This window comes from Hyperoodon ampullatus (genome assembly GCF_949752795.1).
Source record: "Hyperoodon ampullatus genome assembly, chromosome: X".
Classification (NCBI taxonomy): domain Eukaryota; kingdom Metazoa; phylum Chordata; class Mammalia; order Artiodactyla; family Ziphiidae; genus Hyperoodon; species Hyperoodon ampullatus.
The window spans coordinates 94231436-94254465 of record NC_136913.1 but is presented as its reverse complement, the minus strand read 5'-3'; the positions used below and the strand labels follow the sequence as shown (position 1 = coordinate 94254465).

The following is a 23030-nucleotide window of genomic DNA, read 5'->3' as shown; positions in this document are numbered from 1 at the left end:
GCTCATTTATAGCCAGCTAGGAAAACTACTCAGAAGGGATACTAAAGCTTAAATAAATGCTTCACATTTCAGAAGGCTTCCTGAAACTAAATTAAATCATATTAACTCAAAATGGATAGGGCCATTTCCTACAGGGTCATCGTTCAAGCATTTCTCCTACGAAGTTGTCAAAATGAAGGAAAGTTAGAAAAAGTGTCTTCCTCATCTCAAAATAAACTGTATTTTTTTCTAAAATATTTGTATCAGTTACCCAATCTTAGTCCTACATATACTTTAATTCTTTGTTTCATACATTATCAAAGAGAAATAAGACACTTAAATGAAGTAAAATAAGGTAATAGGAAATAAAATCTATAGGAATGACCCTAGTCTTCTCTCTTTTTTGTTTTTTAATTTTTATTGGGGTACAGTAGATTTACAATGTTGTGTTCATTTCAGGTGTACAGCAAAGTGAGTCTGTTATACATATACATATATCCACTGATTTTTAGATTCTTTTCCCATATAGGCCATTACAGAGTATTAAGTAGAGTTCCCTGTGCTATACAGTAGGTCCTTATTAGTTATCTATTTTAGTGAATATATACAGTAATGTGTGTCAATTCCAATCTTCCAATTTATCCCTCCCCCTTCTTACCCCCCAGTAACCATGTTTATTTTCTACATCTGTAACTCTATTTCTGTTTTGTAGATAAGTTCATTTGTAGCCTTTTTTTGATTCCACATATAAGTGATATCATATGTTATTTGTCTTTCTCTGTCTGACTTACTTAGTATAACAATCTCTAGGTCCATCCATGTTGCTGCAAATGGCATTATTTCGTCCTTTTTTATGGCTGAGTAACATTCCATTGTGTGTATATGTCTGTGTGTGTATGTATGTATATATACATACATACATACACACACACACACACACACACACACACACACACACCACATCTTCTTTATCCATTCATCTGTGGATGGACACTTAGGTTGCTTCCATACCTTGGCAATTGTAAATAATGCTGCTATGAATATTGGGGTGCATGTATCTTTTCAAATTAGTGTTATTTTTTTTTCCGGATATATACTCAGGAGTGGAATTGTCAAGTCATATAAAGGAAATAAAAGCAAAAATAACCAAATGAGACCTAACTAAACTTAAAAGCTTTTGCACAACAATGCAAAGAAAACCATTGACAAAGCAAAAAGACAACCTATGGAATGGTAGAAAATATTTGCAAATGATATGACCAATAAGGGATCAATATCCAACATATATAAACAGCTCATACAACTCAACATCAAAAATAAAAATAAACAACCCGATTAAAAAATGAGAAGAACTGAACAGACTTTTTTCCAAAGAGGAAATGCAGATAGCTAACAGGCACATGAAAAGATGCTCAACACTGCTAATCATCAGGGAAATGTAAATCAAAACCACAGTGAGATATCACCTCACATCTGTCAGAATGGTTATCATCAAAAAACAAAAAAAAACACAAATAACAAATGTTGGCAAGGATGTAGAAAAAAGGAGGGAGTGTAAATTGGTGCAGCCACTGTGGAAAACAGTATGGAAGTTTCTCAAAAAAATAAAAATAGAACTACTATATGACCCAGCAATTCCATTCCAAGGTAACTCTTTGTTTAAAAAAAGATTTATTATTTATTTATTTATTTATTTAGGCTGTGTCGGGTGTTAGTTGCGGCACATGGGATCTTCACCGAGCCATGTGGGATCTTTCACTGTGGCATGTGGGATCTTCGTTGCGGTGTGTGGGCTTCTCTCTAGTTCTGGCATGTGGGTTTTCTCTCTCTAGTTGTGGTACATGGGCTCCAGAGCACATGGGCTCTGTAGTTTGCGTCACATGGGCTCTCTAGTTGAGCTGCGCGAGCTCAGTAGTTGTGGCACACGGGCTTAGTTGCCCTGCAGCATGTGGGATCTTATTTCCCTGACCAGGGATCGAACCTGCATCCTCTGCATTGTAAGGCAGATTCTTTACCACTGGACCACCACGGGAGTCCCCTCCAAGGTAACTCTTATACTGTAAATTTAGATAGATAGATAGATGGATGGATAATAAGTAGGTAGACAGATAGGTACAGATATAGGTATACAGATGGCAATATCTAGTTTTAGAAGTCTACTCAAAGGAAATAATCTGAAAAGCAAATAATTTTGTTCAGCAATGTTCACAGCAGTGTTATCAACAGAAATGACAGCAGGCTATGTTGGAACAGTTGCTACTGGACTTGCCATCTTGCCATAAACAACCAAAAAACTCTACAAAGTATGTGAAACAAATGTTTTCATACATTGGGCAAAGTTAGCAAAGACAGTGGTTTCAACACTTAAACATTCTCCTGAAGGTCCTAACAATAAAATAAGGGGGGAAATTGAGTGTGCAGACTACAAAGGAAGAAGTAAATCTGTCTTATATCTTAATTCACAGAAGATATAATCACATTATGTAGATAATTCTAAGAAATTAATTGAAAAGCTACCAGAAATAATAAATTAATTTAGCAAGATCATAGTATATAAGTCAATAGAAAAAAATCACTCATATTTCAATAAACTAATAATTGAAAATAGAAGATAAAATATAATACTATTAATACTATTAATACTACATAATACTATTCAAACGCAGGAATATTTAGGGATAAATTTAACAAAATATGTATAAGACCTACACAGTGAAAACTACAAAATATTGCTGAGAGAAATTAAAGAACACCTTAATAAACAGAAAGATATACCATGTTCATTTATCAGAATATTGAATACTGTTAAGAGATCAATTTTCCACCCAATGATCTGCAGATTAAACACAATCCCATTCAGAATTACAGGAGGTTTATCTGTATGAATTGACAAGGTGACTGCAAATTTTATACAGAAATGCAAAGGAGGAGAAGAAGGATGAAAGGAGGAAGAGGAGGAAAAAGAGAGGAGGAGGAGAATGAAAAATTTGAAAAAGAACAATTTGGAGAATTTGCACCACCTGATTTCAAGCCTTACTATAAAACTACAGTAATGAAGGCAGTCTGCTATTACCTTAAGCATAGACATATACATTGAGGAATTTATTAGAGTCCAAAAATAAACCCACACATATATGGTTAATTGATTTTCAACAAATATACCAAAGTAATTAAATGGGGAAGGGATTATCTTTTCAAAAAATGGTGCTGGAACTAGTTAAACACATGGGAAAAAACTGAACCAGTGCCCTTACCAAACACCATACACAAACAACTAAATGGGTCAAAAGCTGAAACTACTTTTTTAAAAAAAACTTTTAGAAGCAAACATGGATGAAAATCTTGGTTACCTTAGAGTAGTCAAAGACCAGTTAAGAAAATAAAAAGGCAAGTCACCAAATGGGAGAACACATCCACCAAACTTGTATATATCAAACAAAGATGTTGTATCCAAAATATGTAAGAGCTCTTACCACCCAAATATAAGAAAAAAGAAATGACCTACTGATAGACACCATATGGATAAATCTAAAATTTAAGAGAAAAAAGACTCAATACGTTACATGCTGGCTGATTCAATCTATATGACATTATGAAAAAGGTAAAATTATAGAATTAGAAAATAGATCACTGATAGCCAGGAACTGTGGGTAAGTGGAAGAGCTGATTACAAAGGGGCAGCGTTAAGAAATATTGTGAGGTGATGGAACTGTTCCGAATCTTGTTTATGGCAGTGGTTACAAGATCGTATGCTTTTATCAAAACTCACAGGCAGTACATCAAGGATAGTAAATTTTACTGTATATAAATAAATAAAAAGAACTATAAGAAAACTACAAGGAGGTAGCAATACTCAGACATTAAAATGGCTAAAACTAAAAAGAGTAACAGTAGCAAACGTAGGTTAGGATGAGGAGCAACTAGGACTTTTATATATTGGTGGAATGTTCAATGGTACAACCACTTTAAAAAACAATTTAGCAGTTTCTTGTTAAATTTAAAATAGACTTATGATACAACCCAGCAATTCCATTCCTTGATATTTACCCAAGAAAAATGAAAGCGTATGTCCACACAAAGACTTGTTCACAACACTCATAGCAGAGGAAGTGGGGGGAACATCTGAAGACCATTTTCTCCATCTGACTCAGTACTCAGTACCTTTCTCACTCATAGCACTTCTCCTCTTCCTCTCCTAGGTCTCCAGCTCCCTAAAACTGCAGGAGCTTTTTGTTTGAGGCTCCTGCATCAGTGAGATGACCTGATCCCCAAGTCTGTGCTGATCCACCAGACCTGCAATCACTGCATGGAGAAAAATGTAAATGGGAGGGAAGGGGAGTTGGCACTTTCCCTGATTTAGTCTATTGCTTATCAATCATAATAAGCAATTAAGGGGTTGTTATTTTCATTTTGGCTTGCTTGTTTTAACTGGCTACTAAGACACCTAGCAGTTCAGCTGAGTTCCTGACAACATGATCATTTAAATAGGTGCAAATTATTTCTTGATGAAATTTAACATTTTTTTAATGTCAGCAAATAGGAATGGGATAGGAGCTCCTCAACCTGTTACTGTGTAAAACTTAAAGCTAACATAAGAGCAAAATAGTGAATATACTCCCCAAAAGATAGAGTGCAAATAAATGGATATTTTCTGTTACCACTTCTATTAAACTTGTACTGGAAGTCCTAGCCAGTACAATAAGGTGGAGAGCAGAAAAAGGCATATGGATTGAAAAGGAAAAACAACTCTATTTTCAGATGATATGATTATGTACATGGAAAATACAAACTACTAGAACCTAATGAATAATCTTAGCAATGCTGTTCTATATCTTGACTACACTTACTATTGTATGCATCTGTCAAGACTCACAGAACTGTGCATAAAATGGGTGAATTTTACAATATATAAATCATACCCTAAAAAAGAAAAAACAGTAATATCTTAGGGTAAAAAGATCAATATATAAATGAATGTCTATATCTTAGCAACAAACAACTAAAAATACAATTTTAAAAATTATAACATTTACTATACAAGCATATGCATAGGAAGAAACTGACCAAATGCTGAGCACGACTTCTATGACGAAGGTAATTAAAGAATATCTCAATTAAATGAGAGATATACTGTGTTCATAGATTGGGAAAATCAATAATTTTAAGATTTCACTTGTTCCTAAATTGATCCATAGAATTATTGCTATCCTTACCAAAATCTCAAATAGTTTTTTAGTAAAAATTTACAAGATGAATCTAAAATTTATATGGAATAAACATTCAAGACAATAGTCAAGACAACCTTAAAGAACAAATCTGAAGGACTTACACTACAAAATTTAAAGCGTTATTATAATGCCAAAATAATGAAGAATGTATAGTATTGGAATAAGGATAGACAAGCAGATCAACAGACCAGACTAGTAAGTTCTGACCTAGACCTATACATTCAACTGATTTTTAATAAAGCCATCAAACCAAATCAATGAAAAGAGGTATTTCTTTTCAATATATGGTACTGGAACGACTGGTTATCTATATAGAAAAAAATGGTCCTAAAGACAACTGAAACTATAAATATTCTGGAAGAAAACATATGATAATATCTTTGCAACCTTGGAGTTTAAAAAATTTTATAGAAGACACAAAAGGCACTGAAAGGAAAGGGGCATGGCGGAGCTTGGGTAATGGAAATGTTCTATATCTTTACCTGGATGGTGGTTACCAAAGTGTATACAATTAAAAATATATATATTTGAGCTGTTCATCTAAGATTGGTACATATCACTTTATGTAAATTACACTTCAATAAAATAACTGTTAAAATGCAAAAATTAAAGTGTTCATAGAAGCTTTACATGTAAGAGACAAGCTGTAAATAACTCAAATATTCATCAATACGTGAACAGAAAAACACAGTGTGGTATATCCATATAATGGAATACTACTCAACAAGAAAATAATGAACTACGGATACACACTACAATGTGGATGAATCTCAAACGCTGAAAAAAAAGATCCAAAACAAAGAAAGTGTACATATGACTCCATTTATATGACTCTAGAAAACAAAATTAAGGTACAGAAAGCAGATCAGTGGTTACCTGGGGATGGGGGATAGGAGTAGGAAGGGAGAGAGGGACTACCAAGAGGCATGAAAATCTTCAGGAGTGATTTATATGTTCATTATTTTTAATGTACTGGTGGCTTCACAAGTGTACACATAAGTCACAACTCCTCAAACTGTACACTTTAAATATGTGCACTTTATTTTATGTCAATTATACCTCAGAGTTACTTAAAAATTATAGAGACAAGGATTTGAGCTCACTAAAAAAGAAAGTTCCTTCTAACAACCAGAACAATAGAATTTTAGAGTGGAAAGAGACTTTGTGGGTATTGCTGACAACGTAGCATCTACCCTCTCTTTGAGCACTTTTAGTAATGGGTCATTCCTGTTACTAAATAGCTTAATGGTTAGAAAATAATTGATATCAAGAGTTCCTATAACTTAACTAATTGATTCTAGGTCTTGCCTCTTGGCAAATAAATCTACCCTTCCCCAAAATTCAAAATTCATTCAACAATTAGCTATTGAGAATCAACTACATACAAGGAACCAGTCTATACACTGTGACGAATACAAAGATATGTAAGCCAAGAACTCTGGTTTTATGGGTTTTCCAATTTGGTATCTAAAAGTAACTGTAACTTTAGCTCATAGTCTTTCTTCATCAGTGTCTCCTCTGCTGTGGTCTGTATAGTGAGAATGTTTCTGACTTGTCAATTAGACTGAAGATTGTAGGAAAGATACAAGTACAATCTAGTACATTTTCTACTTGGTATTTTAACTCTATCTACTAGGATGAATAAAATTACAAAATCATATCACCAATCCCTAAGCCAATGTGGTATACTGGAGAGAGGAATGGAATAATATTACTTCTCTGCCTCTGCAACTAACAAGCTGCATCTTTCATCAGTCACTTCACTTTCCTGTAAAATGATGGGAGCTGGTCTCTGTAGTGGTTTTCAAGCTTTTTAAGACCCTTTTACTCTCTTAAAAATCACTGAGGACCCCAAAGCTTTTGCTTATGTGGGTTATATCTATCAGTATGTACCATATAAAATAAAACTGAATAATAATTAAAATAATTATTTCTTTATTCATTTAAAAGCAACAATAATGAACTCATGGGCCTTCCCTGGTGGTCCAGTGGGTAAGACTCTGTGCTCCCAATGCAGGGGGCCCAGGTTCCTTGCTCTCTGGTCAGGGAACTAGATCCCGTATGCATGCCGCAACTAAGAGTCCACATGCTGCACTGAAGATCCCGCGTGCCACAACTAAGACCCGGTGCAGCCAAAATAAATAAATAAACAAACAAATATTTTTTTAAAATAATGAACTCATTACATATTAACATATATTATGAATTTCCATGAAAAATAATTATATTTTCCAAAACAAAAAAAAGGGAGAAGAGGGATTGTTTTACACCTTTTTTGCAAATCTCTTTAATGTCTGCCTTGATAGAAGACAGCTAGATCTTCATATCTGCTTCTGCATCTGTTCTGTTGCAATATGTTGTTTTGGTTGAAATACATGAAGAAAATCTGGCTTCATGAAGTTATATATTTGGAAAACTGAGTATTTTAATACCCTTTTAAAATAACTGTAGATATTCTCTGATACTATGCCAAAATTCTGCAAGTGGTAGACAAAAGAGTCTACCTAAAAGAAGGTAAGTTGCAACATAGAATCTGATACCTTATCTATTTAATTTTTGTACTCAATTACATTAAAACTGATTGATCTAACTTGTCTTTCAATGGATCTTTTAGCCATGCGTGATTTTGTAACATCATGCATTAGTCATTTGGAAAATATTAGTTCAGTGGGATTTGCAGAACTTCCAAATGTTAACACATTTTATTACATAATATAAAAAAATCATACACATTAATATAGATACCAATCTCATTAGAAAAGGCTAAGTTTTGGAAAGCTATCAAGCCCATACTCAAGATTCAAGTTTTCTAAAATTCTAATACTTGAAAAGCTCAAATGTTTCCATTGGCAACAAACACTGCCAGTTGTCTTCTTTGAAATGACAGACTCACTTTGCTCATTTTCAAGAAAATTCCTGCCAAATACTCAAGTCTGAATAACCACAGTTTGTCTCAGTTGTTCTTTCGAGTAAAAATGTGTTCCAGGAAAAAATCAGCTAGTTCAGCCCCCAACTCACACAACTCACAAAGCACAAGAGCTTTTCCTAGAAATGATGTTACTTCAGCATACAGAAGTGTTTTCTGTATAATTCCCATTTTGTCATACAGAAATTTTAAAATATCTGTACTCAAGGGTCAAGATTGAATAAAATCAATGCTACATTGAGGACACTGTTAAGTAAAATTGGCTTTTTGTCCTCCAAGACTATGAAGAATACAGCTACTAGGACAATTTGGTATACTGCACTGTCTTACCCATCATCAGTGCAAATGTCAACACAGTGAAAAAGGCAAAACAGTCTTCAAATTATTGTTCAAATAGTCCTCATGTTCCTCCTGATAGGATCTCAGGAATCTCAGGGGTCTGCAGACCACACTTTGAGAACCACTGACTTAATGTCCCTCCAATGCTAAAATATCTATAGTTACGTAAATAGCAAACATCTTTCATTTGTACAACTCTATAAAACATTAGTTTCCCTATTAAGAAATACATCTTACATTTAACAAATACATCAAATTCTTACAAATCTTTTAGTCAACTGATCCTGACAAAAAACTCATGAGGTTGTGAAGCAGGAATTATTTATTCCTTCCTAAAAGAACCTTGATTTTATTCAAATTTTCCCATCCTCTAACTTTTCCAGGCAGCAATGTGTTTTGGTGTGTTGCGGGGGGAGGTGGCAGTGTAAGTCACTTGTCTAACTCTACGTTTATGGTCCTATCCCACTTGCCAATGTACTGGTGTAAACATATACATGTAATACAATTCTAACCAGTCAGATGTGAGGGTGAAGTTATGGGACTCCTGAGAAAGTTTTAATCGCTGATAAAAAGGGACACAAATGAACAGTTCATACTCTTCTTCTATTGGGCACTGTGGCATCTGCATGTGATCCCTGGAACTGCAGCAGCAATCTTGCAAGTATGAGGGGCACGAATCTGAGACAGTAAGCTGATAGACAGAGTATGGCAGAGGAGAAAGTGGAAAGAACCTGGGTCACTATTTGGCTGAATTAATTAATTTTGGAGGTACTCTACCTCCAAACTTCTTGTAATGTGAGTTAAAATTTTTCTCTGTTGTTAAGGCAGTTGAATTAGTGTTTTCTACCACTTGCAACAGAAAACAACCTGATATAAACAGGCACTACTATGCCTTTCACATACAGAAATGTTTTACTACATCAATTAGATTATGAAATTATGGACTTGCTCCTTTGGCAAGTCTTGGAGAGCTCAAAATACAGAATACACGAAACAATTTTTCACTAGTGTCCCACTCTTAATACCATCTTCCCCCGTCAAAGTTCCAATATCTCCTTCAGGATTCCATTAATGTCACACACACTATAAGAAATTTTGGAAGCAAATCAGCCAGTTCTCTTAACATATATGAAGAGTGTCATTTGACTGAATTATAAGATGATACAAATGCCAACAGAATTTCTTCCAGTTCTATTTTAGTACTCACTGTCATAAAACCAATTCCATTAACCTGACTAGCACTTGCTCAATAAAGGTGCTTAAGTCTCTCTACAAGTTAAAAAGTAAAGCAAATGATTTAGTAAAATGTTTTTAAGTTAAAAATTAAATTTAGCAAAAACCTGTTTCTTTTGTAACATTTGCCTTTGGTTGTCTTTGGTTAGCAAATAGCAAGGGATTTAAGGTTCCCTTTTCAACAGAGTAGCAGGTACCATCACAGACTACACTTTTGGTAAAAGGCCAGCAGAAGCTTCTAAAGGAACCAAGGGCAGTTGGGCCTGTACAGATTATGAAGGTAAATAAACTCAAGCATTGATGCATAAAATGAGAATCTGGTTAAAATGAAAGAAGCTACTGTATCAGAGATCACACTAAAGATGCCTCTCCAAAACACCTCAAGAATTACTGCTATTAAAAACAATCATTGTAATGAGGATTTAGTTAAGTGGTTGGGTGGTTCATTTATAATGTTAATTAGAGAGAATTTATTTTCAAAAATCACTTCTGTTCTATGGTTGCTATTGTCAGAAGGGGATGAGATGATGCAATGATTACATTTTAAAAAGAAAATCATTAGAGGATAGAACCAAATCTGCCAACCAACTGGCAATCAGTTGAGCATCAATTCTATAGTCACTATACTAGATAGAAAAAAAATTATTAAGACTGTCTCATAGGTACTCTTTTACACTACTGATAGGAATATAATTGGTAAAACCATTCTGGAAAGTAATTTGGCAAGAGCAGATCCCTATCATTCAGAAGCTTAAAGTTCAGCTATTCAAATGCCACCTGGAAAAGCCATAATGTGTAACAGTTTGTGATTTTGTGGAGGAATACATTTGAAATGCACAAGCCACAAGGCTATCATAAAGGCAGTAAAGTCACTTAGCTAGTGAGGAAACACAAGGAAAAGGTAAGGCGGGAGTGTTGCAAAATGGATGGGGGACCTCTCACTCCATATGTACTTCCAAGTTTGTTGCTAAAAACAGGAGATGGGGGCTGGAATAGTATCACCCCAACGCGGGAAAAACAGATTAGCAATTAATGGGGGAAAACTTCTGGAGTATCACTTAGGGAGGATGAAAGCAAGGGACAACACTAGGCAAAGACACCGGCATTTAAGTGTAAAGCTCATAGGCAGCTATGGGGTATGGGGTGGGGAGAGAGGGTAAAGGGGGTCTCCATATTCAGACGCATTCCAAAAGTCTCCTGGGGAGGGAGAATGTCAGTGAGTTTGGAGTATGTTACACCCTTGCTATAGCTAGGAAGAGGACAGTGGGGGAGGTATTCATGGAATACAGGCTCCACCTTCCGTATAGGGGAGAAATGTAGGGGGATGCATGGTTTACAAAATTAAAATTTAGGTCCTTGAGGATGAATGGCCCAGGCAATTACAGTAAAGAGCTATTAAAGGATGAACTGGTGGGTGAGCCTATCTTTAGAATCAATTCAAGTAACCAGTCATGGGAACGGTAATGGGAATTATTCAACTTTTCAACATGACTCTATTTTTCTGTACTACCGTCAATGAAATAGGAACTGAGGAAAATTTCATGAGCATATTCTAGAGCTAAACTGCTCAATCACTTATTAACTGTGTGACCTCTGGTAGTTTTTTAACCACCCTGTTGGCCTCAGATTCCTTGTACATAAAATGGGAATAATATTATCTATCTAAGAGGGTATAACATAGTAACCACTAAAAAAAAAGTTAGCTATCATATTATCTGTTGATACAGCCTTTCTAAATGTCAGGGTCTACTGCATGTACCAAAGACTTTAAAAATACTGATGACCTTTAACCTAATAATTCCCCATGAAGGAGGCAGTACTAACAAAATAATACAAAATATGGAATAAGAATTGTTTATGGCCGTATTCCCTATAATGACTAAAAAAACTTGAAATTTAAAAATATAGTCTATAAAAGTGAACACGTAAATTAACTGTGGTGTGTATAAATATAAATTGTATGCAATCATTTAAAAATAATACTTTTAAACTAAGAATTTTAATAACATGGGAAAATAATAAGTGTAAAAACAATAACATAAAAAATTGTATATATCGTAATCCCAACTTTTAAAAACTTTTAATCAATCTACTTTTTAAAGAAAATATTAGATACATAAGAAGGAAAATCATCAAAACAATAATACAGGTTACTTCTGTGCTGTTGGTAGAACTGTGGAGAGATATTTATTTTCTTCTTTATAATTTTCTCATTTTTCAAGTTTCCAACATTAAGCATGTATTATTTTTGTCATCAGACAAAATCAACATGTAAGTTTGTTGAATGAACAAATATACAGTTCTTGCCTTCAAAAAGTCTGTAATCTAATAGGGAGAAGACATAAAATCCCATGAAACAAAATGCTTGTAAGACCAAATACATTTAGATACTAGACAAGAGGCTAAATATGACAAATGTTCAAAGAAGGGTAAAATCAGCAACTGATTTAATAGTAAGGAAAAGCTCCACAGAACTATTTATCTATGCTCACTAGCATGGAAGCTCCATGAAGGCAGGGACCCTGTCTATCTTATTCAGTTTTATTTATAGCACAAAATGATTTTGTGGATAGTACATATCCATGAGGGGAGAAATAGAACAACAGAAATAGAATTCTTAAGTACTTATGAGTTGCTGAATAAATATCTGCTGAATGAATGTAAATGTTATGCTGAAATTGAGGAAAGATTTGGATCTACAGGATTCTAAACAAGATGGAAAGCCAAAACATGTATGCAATGTGGGATGAACTGGGAGATTGGGATTGACATATATGCACTAATATGTATAAAATAGCTAATAAGAACCTGCTGTATAAAAAATAAATAAAATAAAATTCAAAAAAAATGTATGTAATGCTCAAGGGATTATAGGGAAGTTCACCTAGGCTAGAATGCAGGGAGTGTATTGTAAAATGTAATGAAAAATAAGGATGAATGAAGGGAAAGATCACGCTATGCCTTGAAAATCAGGCAGAGAATTTGAGAGTTAATGCAATAAGAAATGGCAAGTCAATAACTAGTTTGTAATGACAATAATGGAATCTAATTGAAATCTTATTGAGCACTTACTATGTGCCAAGTACTATTCTAAACAGTTTACATAACTTCTCTCATTTTATCCTCAAAACAATGTGTGACATAGGTACCACTGGCCCCCTTTCGCTAATGAGGAAATTAAAGCTCAGAGGTTACTACCTGTTCGAAGGTCACACATCCTCCACTCAGATTCCAGATCTGACTCCAGAGGGCAATCTCTTAAAGACTCTGTATAAGACCACAAAATATGCCTGAGGAGAGGTACCAGAAAGCAGCGAGATCCCATAGTATCAAAGAGGTATGTTTATTCTATGATTTTGGACTGGAATCAGAGATATCAGTGCAAATTCATGGTTCGTAAGAAATATAGAAGTGGGCATGTGTCTATGTATATATACATATATTCCCTAGTTTTATCTGCTGAGAAGGCCTAGAAGCAATGACACCCCGGTAATAATGAGCATGCCAAGCACCCAGATCTTGATCTCTAAATACCATTACTCAACAAAAAGAATCAGAGCTCCTTAGAAAAATGGCTCATTCTAGGGTTGGGGCAGGGAAAGTAGAAAATGAGTCTGGAATACCTTGTGGTACCAGAATGTAAGAGAATGCTCAAAAAACTGATGGGGACACACTGAAAGGACACAGGAGCCAATTGGAAGGGGCTTCTATTGACCAAATCTGGGGTTATTTCAACAACAAAAAAAGGAAAAATAGCATAATTCATTATAGTTCATAGAATAAAACGAGTATCCATAAGTCCATACTATTATAAATAAATCACTGAATAAGTAAATAGAAACAAACAGCAAAGAAAGTAAAGTTCTTTGTTACACTAGAATTCAACAAATAAATGCAGAAAATGTTGATAACTGAAGATCACCATTTGAAAAATATGACAACAGTAATTATTCAGGTCAGAATCCTCAAGAGATGTTAAAACAGTGGGCGAAATTATGATGAGAAACAAGAAATGTATACTGTCTTGCAATATTGCCCCATATAATCTTAGAAAATCTGGTCGCTTTGTAATTACAAAGGGAGAAATAGTGACTTTACAGTGGATAAACCTGGCAGACACAACCTTGACCAACTTATCAATTTTAACTCAAAGTAGAGTCTCATATGTTGCATATACATACATCAAAAGCCAAGTAAAAACACAGGAAAAAAAGGTACACACTCTTATACAGTCACAAGACACATACATATACAAATACACACACAAGACTTAAGTTATATAGATAGTTGAGTGAATAGAATTGGATATGATGGGTGGGTAAACTGGTAAAACAAAAGAAGTGAATTGAACATCTTAAGCAAAGTATGCTACCACATACACATACTCTGTCTTATCACAATAGACACGCTCCTTAAAAGTTCATTATATTTAAAATTATTATGGATACTGACTAATTACAAATATAATAAGGCAAATCTTTCTTCAAAATAATCACCTACCACAAATTACACTTGTTCTATAAATCTAACCTTTTATATATGTAATTATATAAAATCATACAATCTGCAACAAGCAATTGCTTCTAGATTACTTTTAAATTATCTCTCTGTAAATAGACATACATATAGAGATCAAACTCTGATCTTTTTATTCTAATCCCAGAGCTGTTTCCATTACAACATGATGCTTCTCCTAACATCAGCAGGAAGAGATGTAATCCCCATTATATTTTCCATTTCACCTCCTGTGTCTCCCCCTTACTCAAAAAAAAGTAGCAGAGATCCAAATACTCTGAACAGCAAATACATCTCTATAGACCACATACAAAGGAGGCAGTATAGGACAGTCATTAAGGGTAAAGAATTTGGAGTCAAATTGCCTGGATTCAAATTTCCAGCTCTACAACTTGCTAACTATGTTATTTTTGGCATATTACTTAACCTCTGTGATCTGTAGCTTCTTGATCGGTAAAGTGGGAATAACAATAGTATATACTTCATAGGTCTGTTGCGAAGATTAAATATGATAATGTACATTTCCATATTAGCCCAGTGCCTGGCACACAGTAAACATGCAAAAATGTTAAGTTATGATAACAATGTCCACAAATTCTCCCTGTGGAGCAGTATACTTCAGATGAAAAACTGTTCCATGGCCACAAACCACACTGCTACCCTCAACAAGTTGTTGCTCTTAGTCACAAGGGAGATAGTACATTTAAAGAAACTTATCCACTCCACTGCGTGCGTGCGCACACACACATACACACGAAGTTACTAATAATTGTATAGTAGTACTAGAATTTGACACACCATATTCATAAATCTAAGTGTATAACCTACTAACAGAGAGTCAGCACAGGTACCTTTACATAAAAGTACGTATTTCCATCACTAGAACTGACCTTTCCAACTAAATTTGCCTTCTTCCTTTACTGCTAACCTTTCGGAATAAGAGTTACTTTATTCCACCTAACAAACCCTCCACCTAAAAAATTTTCCACATATTTGTGATATCCCAATTTGGCATGACTTCAGAGATAAAGAAATCACTTAACTATGAAAAATTAAAGCAATTTAAGTAGCAATGCTCTTCCTGGTATAAAAGTCCCAATGCTAGACTACTTCAGTCAACAAGCAGCCCCACTACCATCCAGTTTACTCTGGAGAAGGTCACCAATATCCCCAGCACTAGTATGGAGAGCAGATACCATTCATATCTCTGAGATGATTAAAACATTAATCTAACTAGGATATTAATGTGTGAAGCAGAAAAAACAAACCCTGGTTTTATTAGAGGCACATTATACTAATGATAGGGAAATGGGGTCTAAAATGTTCTTTAAAAATTATATAGGAGAAAAATAAATAAATAAGTACATAGGAGAAAAAAGGAAAAAAAAAAGCTGCCTGGTGTCTTCTGTAATTTCTTTATGAACACTCAATTGTTAAAGAGTCCAAGAAAACAAGCTTGCTCCCAAATTTTGTCAATCATAAAAAGAAATTTCATTTTTAACATAACATGATTTAATATAATCTGACGTAAAGTACAGCTATACATACCTGTATGATTGGTATCTGGTACACATTTATTAATAGCAACGTCAAAAGAAAAAAAAACGAGAAATATTTAATCAAACATCCACAAAATCTTTGCCCCTGGGCCAAATGCCACAAGCAGTAAACACCAAGATGATGTTTTTAAAAGGAAATATTTTCAACAACACAATTGTAGTTTTATCCAAGGGCCTGCAGCCCTACTGAGTGGCTAAACCTTAGCCCATTAAGAAGCTCTGCATCATAAAAGCAATTTTAAATTATCTATCTACTTTGATAGAGGAATAATTATGGCAAGTGTAATTAAAAATATTTGATATGCATGGTTTTTCAGCAGAGTTGCCATTATTATTATGTTGTGCTTAGAGTAATATGAAAGTTAGTTTTCTCATACCTTGAGTACACACTTTCTGGAGGATGGGAGGAGGGCAATGTAATCTGAGGCATGCTGAGTGTATAGAACAGCTAGACAGCTAACTTAAAAGTGGACCCACGTAAGCTATATAACACAGCAGTTGCATATAAAGAATTGATAGTCACTCAACCATGTGAAGGCCTAAGCCATGATCTCATATTAAAGTGTTTTTAAAACCACCCATTATGGTCACTCAAATATAACTTTTAAATAATTTGTCACACACTTAATTCCCTATTTAGAGGTTAAGTGAAATTAAGGATGATGGGTTTCAGTGTGGAGAACATTTTCTCTGACAAAGCCATTCATTCCTTTAGATCTGCCTCTCATCCCCAGAAGGATAGTGGGTGGGACTACCTAGATACCCTTCTAAGAGATATATTAGGATTTTAATTCTACATTCCTAAAACTGAGTGGAAGTTTTTGCTCTGTCATTTCACGTGTACTTCCCTCCTCCACTCTCCTTTAAACCAGAACACTCATTCTCCTGTGAAAAAGAGATCGTTCTTTTCCTTTAAATAGGTGATGGGCAAATTCTCAATTTGTTTCAGGTGGCTTAGTAAGCTAAAAAAAGTAAACAACAAAAACCGAGAACTTCAAAAAAAAAAAAAAAAAGATGCAGAAGAACCGAAGCCTGAAGCCATCCGTCTTTACCTCATTCTTCTTGGTATGTTACCTGAGCATTTGCAACAAGGATGTCAAGAGGGGAAGCAGTCTCTACAGAGGCTTTACTGACCAGAGGTGAGGGTAGGTTCATGTTCCTTAAGGAAAAGGCTAAAGGGAAGAACTTCACGGGCGCGCTTAACACTTTGGTGGAAGGTGGATTTTAGAAAGGCCAAAATAGTAAACTATCGACCAAGTTTAAAGAGTGCGTGGATTGGGCACAAGTAGTGAAAAGGTTAGCGGGCATGTAGGGAAACACTCGAGGGCGGAAGGTGCGGAGGAAAAGTTTTAAATATCCACCAGAGCTTAGTTATCTATTAACATGCATCCTCCTCCCCAGGCTCTGCTCTTGCCCCCACAGCAGCTAGCTGCAGGGAAAGCAAGCAGCCCTATTTTTAAACACTTAAACCTCTCCCTTGGACTTCAGAAGGCTTGAGTTACTAGCGTTGTAAATAATGTTTCTTCCTAAACAAGTGAAGGCACACCTGAATTCCCTAGCCGAGGCCCAGGAGAAAGGAAGGTAAAGGGACAAAAAGTGATTTCAGCGTGAGAGCGAGGTGATGGGATGGGGGTCGGGGGTAGAAGGAAGGACTTACCGCAGCCTCTGCGGGCTGCCCCCAAAGACTCAGGGCCAGTAAGAACAAGCCGGCAGCCAGGCTGACTCCACGCAGTTTCATTCTTCTCCGGCTCCCGCAGCTCCTTCAGCACCCGCACGAAATCCCTGGCTGGCTCTGACCATCTGACATAATCTTGAGGGTTTATAGGGAGAGAGCTAGAGCCGGAGAGAGACAGCGAGGGTGTCCCAATTGTGCCGGTCGTCTTGGGTGAGGAGAAAGTAGGTTTTTAAGAGTGGAAGGGGAAAGAAAAAAAAAAAAAAAGCAGCAGCTATTCTTCCCTCCCCGCTCCCCTCCCCAAAGCCGGTCTCTCGGGAGCACTTTTCCCTTCCGTCCAGACTTGCAAACTTTTTCCTCGCGCAAGTCCCACAGATCTACTTTCCTCCCTCTCTTCCCCCGCACCGCCCCCTCCCCACCAGCCCTGGGGAATTTGAGGATCACTCCGCCACGGTTTTAGACCGCACCAGCAACCTGCGAGGGAGTGACGCTCAGTTATTTGGAGGAGGGAAACGTCCAGCCCAGTTGACTGCGCACCCTGACTCCCCCCGGGAAGCTTTTCTATTCGTTCACTTGCACCTTCCGTTGATACTCCTTTTCCCTGCCCAGTTCCACTCTCATTGGTGTGAGCAGCAAAGCCAATTACAAATAGACCTGAGCTGGGACTATTTTTTGTAGCGGAGGGATCTAAGAGAACGGTTCCTTTTATTGTTAATGATTAGAAACAAATTTTGGTGCCTGCTCCCAGGGCTGCTGGGGTTGTTTGCCTTCCACCTGCTCACAGGAGGGAGTTTCTCCATACAACAGAAAATGTGCAAATATTAGAAACATATAAATATATTTATATAATTAAATATATGCTTACAGCTGAAGAATTAAGAAAATGAACGTACGTATACGTGTGTGAAGACTTTATGCGTATTATATTCATATAAGATTTGGGAGCGTTCAGTAGATATGAGTAATTATTATGTGGTTGGATGTTATAGTAATACAGTCATATCTTTTTTCTTTAGCTACATTGAGTGCCATAATTAATATTTACCTCATACTGATTAACATAAAAGGTATTGACTCCCATTGCAGATGTTTCTCGGAGAGATTTAGGGTAGGGAATTAAATAAATTTAGTGCAATTTTCCTTAACACTAACACGGACACTTAATTGGAAATATTTGTATGGAGTTAGTGGCAGTTGAATTGATGTCTCCCAAATAAAGTAGACTTGAACGTTACTTTGGTAATTCTGACATACAGATTTTTTTAAGCACCATCAGGCCCAGAAAATATTTTATGTGGACTCCTTGGAGGATCTTTCAGGGATTTCTTGACGAATTCTTCAGAACAGTTGTTATCTCACACCCTAGAATTTACCACTTTAGCGCCTTTCAGGGCTTTGGACCTATATCACCGGGGCCCACTTATCCTTAGGTTCTGCTCAGCTAAGGGTAGTTTTACAACCCCAGAAACTACCACCACCCCAAGAGCTTAGTGTACAATAAATTAGAATGAGTGATATGCATTTGGGAAAGTGTGCAAAGGCCCATTTGTCTATGTGGGAGGAGTATGCCTTAATCTGTATATGTGTAACAATTAACAGTGCTTTAAGGAAGTGTATGATGCACAGTTGCTTACATCTTACTGTGTAGGCCTGTGGGCCTGTGCATGAAGCTGTGGAGATGCGTGGGAATGTTATGTGTAGAGGTGCCTGAAAGTGAGAAAGACGACCGGCTGCCCGAGGTAGGGGGGATGATTGACAGTAGACAGCCCCGCCCCCTTCCCCTCCATTCCTTCCTCCCCTGGTGCATGGAACTGTCTTTTGAGTGCGGCAAGTTGTAGCGGGCACCGCTGACCGTGTTTCCCTTTGGGGCACCTCTTTATCTAGAAGCTGAGTTTAGTTTCTTCAGAAGTGAGCCACTTTGCCCCCCTACCCCATCCTCTTGAATAAGGAAACAGCCGCCAAGCATCAGCGGAGCCCCGATGAGCCGGGGCCGCGGAGCCGCTTAGCAGTCTCCCGGGACCCAGCTCCGGAGGAGCCGCAAGCATGCACCCTGGGTGAGCTGTTGCTGCCCCGAGCTCCTCTCGTCTTTCCAATTCTGGGCTACTTTGCCGGACCGGGACTATACTTGTACTTCTGTCATTACATAGGAAGTGGGGGCAGGCAGCTAAAAGGGGTCGGGGGTCTATGGGCAGACGCAGGACCCCGGAGCCTAGAGAACCCATGTTATTCACCCTCCCTCCCGTTTCAGGTTGTGGCTTCTCCTGGTTACGTTGTGCCTGACCGAGGAACTGGCAGGAGCGGTGAGTCTCATCTCCCGACCCCTTTCCCTCCTCCTCCTTTGACCTCCTCCCCATCCCACCTCTTGTGTTTGTGTTAGGGGGTTGCAGAGGGTTGCGCCATGAAAAGGAGTTCACATCACTCTCATTTCTACTGGGAGTTAATGGGGTTCTTAGAAAGGAATAGCACAGTGTCAGGCTAATGCCTTTGGGACTCAGGCATCTTTCTGTTCCAAACCTTCGTAAGGGGTTGGGAAAATAAAAGTAGAAGACACAAGAGGCACGCATTTCTGAGCGTCTTCCCGGACGACTTAAAGATGACTGACATCTGATGCCTTTCTCTGTATCGATCTCCAAGGCAGAAGAAATGTAATTTTCCCTGGTTTACAAGAACATGAGTTGGCACACAAGTTTGAAAGTGGGAGGAGTATCCAAGAAATGGGACTTGGATGTACCGAGAATGTTGTTAGAAGTTAAACTTAAGTATTTTCTTGTGAGTCCTGTGACAATACCAGGTGACAACATCTGGATTCTTTAACTGCCTGAACTGCACTGATACTACTAGATGATGTTCAGTTTCTGCCTGATGTTTCCTTTTACTGGTTTTCTCTATCATCAGAAAGTTAAAAGTTAAAGTGGTTAGAATAGGGAAAAAAATTTCTAAAAGTTAACATTTCATAGGCTGTTTAGATATCATCCATCAAATCAGCTAGGGACTGCAGGCAAAGGAATTTCTGTAGGTGTTTGGTCAAGAAAAGTTTAATAGATCCCAGAAAGTAGTAATTCCAATGGAATTACTAGGATAAGCTACCAAAGGTGGCGTGACCTGAATAATCAGAGATGCTGCAGTTTTCCAGACTCACTAGCAACTTATGCCTGCAGAAATTAAGTTAATCATTGAGTTCAAATATGAAGTTAATTATTGAGTACTGTTTCACTGTTCTATTTTTAAAATTCTTAATAATTGCCAAAGTCATGCATGTACTCTATATGTGTGTGTGTGTGTGTGTGTGTATATATATATGACAGCTAAATATATATTCCAAATATTTACTTTGTGAGTTTTGACAATTTTCACTGATTGGCTCTATTTTTAATACTTTAAATATTTTAAAATACTATTTATAGAGCCATACTTAATTCAACCCAGTAAAATTACCTAATACTTTTATGGGAAAAAAATGGATTACCTTGTCCTGGTATATGTCTTTAAGAAAATATCAGAATAAAGTGAAATGACTTCTCTTATGAAAAGAGGATGATGCCAGAAAACTTGACTTTTAATGTTTTGAGACCCCTTAACTCAGAACATCAGCTTTTATGTAAGTAAATTCTAGATTTTGTCAGCAGAGGTATTGATCTAGTTTTCTGCACACTTCTCTTTCTGATTCCTGCAGTATACAAGTTTAGTTATATGTTACCTTGAGGCTCAATACTACATTTATTGAAAATGCCAGGTTTTGATTAGTTAACAATTTGTCTGGGAATCTTGCCACTTATAAAAATATCATGCTTCGGCAGAATACCCTCCAGTAAAACCTTTATTTCAGACTCTGGCTGATCATATTCAGTGTAATTTTGGGAAAAGCATTAACAAATCATTCTATGGAGATTGCCCAAACACTGCATCCTATCACTTGATAACTTTAAAAGTTACTAGAGGATGTTGTCTTCATTTCTTAGAAGTATTGAAGCATGTCTCCAAAGTCAAGCACTACTGTGGTGTGTGGATTTTAGATTCTGTCCCATTGTTTTACCATGTCACCTGCTATGTCAGTGTGACTGACCTTGGTAAGACTAAAATAAACCTTGAGATACACTGACAGTACTTTATTTTTTGCATTCAGTTCATAACTACTTCATTCACCTATTATTTACTTCTGCATTATATGTTTGACATTGTAAAGCTAATTTTTAATTTTTGGAAAAATGGCAAAGAGAAAGAGGAGAGTAACAGGATAAGTTCTCAGAAGGTGACTTTGCTGAGGGGAAGTTTTTTCCTTTGTACTCTTTGTACTGGATTCTCATTTATATTGGCTGGTTCTCATCTTTTACTCTCAATTCCAGTTCATCATCTGGGTTTGTAATGTTTTTCACCTTTCAGATGATTTTAAACATTTGAATTCTTTGTAACTTTTTGACTTATATTAGTGAAAAATAACTTATAAATAGATTGGCAGGAACTATGTTGTGCTTCACTATGACAAAGTCTCTTCACTGTGAGAGTTAAACGTTGTCAATAAAGGAATACTGGTAAGCATTTAAGATAGGGTCATTTAGGTGCTTTTGAGTTCTTTCTTTGTCAGAGTTTATAAAGCAGTACTTTTGAAGGGATAGAAAACTAAATGTTAAAACCCAGGATTAAATAATGAGTTTTCATTAAATTTCTTTTAAAAGAGTGCTGATCTTCATTTATTTGAAATATTTTCACAATTTATCTGAATGAGATAGAGCCTAGAATTTCAGAACATCCATAATGGTTTTTTGGTTATTAAGTGCCTAAGGCACCACACACAAAGATTTATTTAAACATAGTCTCTAACTCTGTAGGAGTTCACTTTCTCAGACAATGGTTGTCATTTTGTTCCTTAAAGGATAGGATACTTGGGACTTCCCTGGTGGTCCAGTGGTTAAGACTTCAAGCTCCGAATGTAGGGGGCTGGGGTTTGATCCCTGGTCAGGGAACTAGATCCCTCACGCCGCACTAGAAGATCCCACACGCCGCAACTAAGACCTGGCACAGACAAATAAATAAATAAAAATATTTTTAAAAATAAAGGGTACTTAATGATAAATTATTATCAGCATCATGTTAGAGAAGAGACTAGAAAGATCCATATCTCACCAAAGGCCAATATGTTTAGAAGTTAAAATATGTCCCAAATTAGTCAGGGTCCTCATGTTTTCTTCCCATTTTGCCCCAAATCTGCTTTCACAAGAGGATCTAATGCAACCAGACATATTTAAAAGTCAAAGCCCATCGGGAGAGTTATTTGAGTGGGGAAGAGGCAAAGGGGAGAAAACACCTGTCTATTATCAACTCTGCCTAGAGCACAGGTAAAGTGCCTTTAGCCACATTCAAATCAAGATCTGATTGAAATACAAACTTCTTAAAGTTGTAACTTGCTCAGGTTGGTCCTTTCCAATGTGATTTTCAGTCATAATCACAGTCATCAAAGTATGAAGGGAGTGTTAAGGTTTTTCAGAGATGGAGAAAATCCCTTCCTAATCTAAGGATCAAGAGGAATATTTGCCTTGTTTGGGCTGTCTGTAGGATTTTTCTTTTTTTCTCTCTTAAAACAA

At 36.5% G+C, this 23030-nt stretch overlaps 2 protein-coding genes across 4 annotated transcripts in view; one reads left to right on the top strand and one right to left on the bottom strand.

Annotated features, from left to right (window-relative positions):
- The window catches only part of COL4A5 (collagen type IV alpha 5 chain), a gene marked incomplete at its 3' end in the record, with an annotated part of 237781 nt that extends 220191 nt beyond the window's left edge, over positions 1 to 17590 (bottom strand). For all 3 annotated transcript variants that reach the window (XM_079727040.1, XM_079727039.1, XM_079727041.1), the window contains exon 1: positions 17437 to 17590. In XM_079727040.1, coding sequence (XP_079583166.1) covers positions 17437 to 17517 — 81 coding nt within the window. In that variant the 5' untranslated portion in view covers positions 17518 to 17590. The remainder of the gene's footprint in view (positions 1 to 17436) is intronic.
- Positions 17591 to 19139: 1549 nt separating this feature from the next.
- The window catches only part of COL4A6 (collagen type IV alpha 6 chain), a gene marked incomplete at both ends in the record, with an annotated part of 287744 nt that continues 283853 nt past the window's right edge, over positions 19140 to 23030 (top strand). Inside the window, 3 exons of the mRNA XM_079728096.1 lie at positions 19140 to 19190; positions 19400 to 19578; positions 19700 to 19751. Coding sequence (XP_079584222.1) covers positions 19140 to 19190; positions 19400 to 19578; positions 19700 to 19751 — 282 coding nt within the window. The remainder of the gene's footprint in view (positions 19191 to 19399; positions 19579 to 19699; positions 19752 to 23030) is intronic.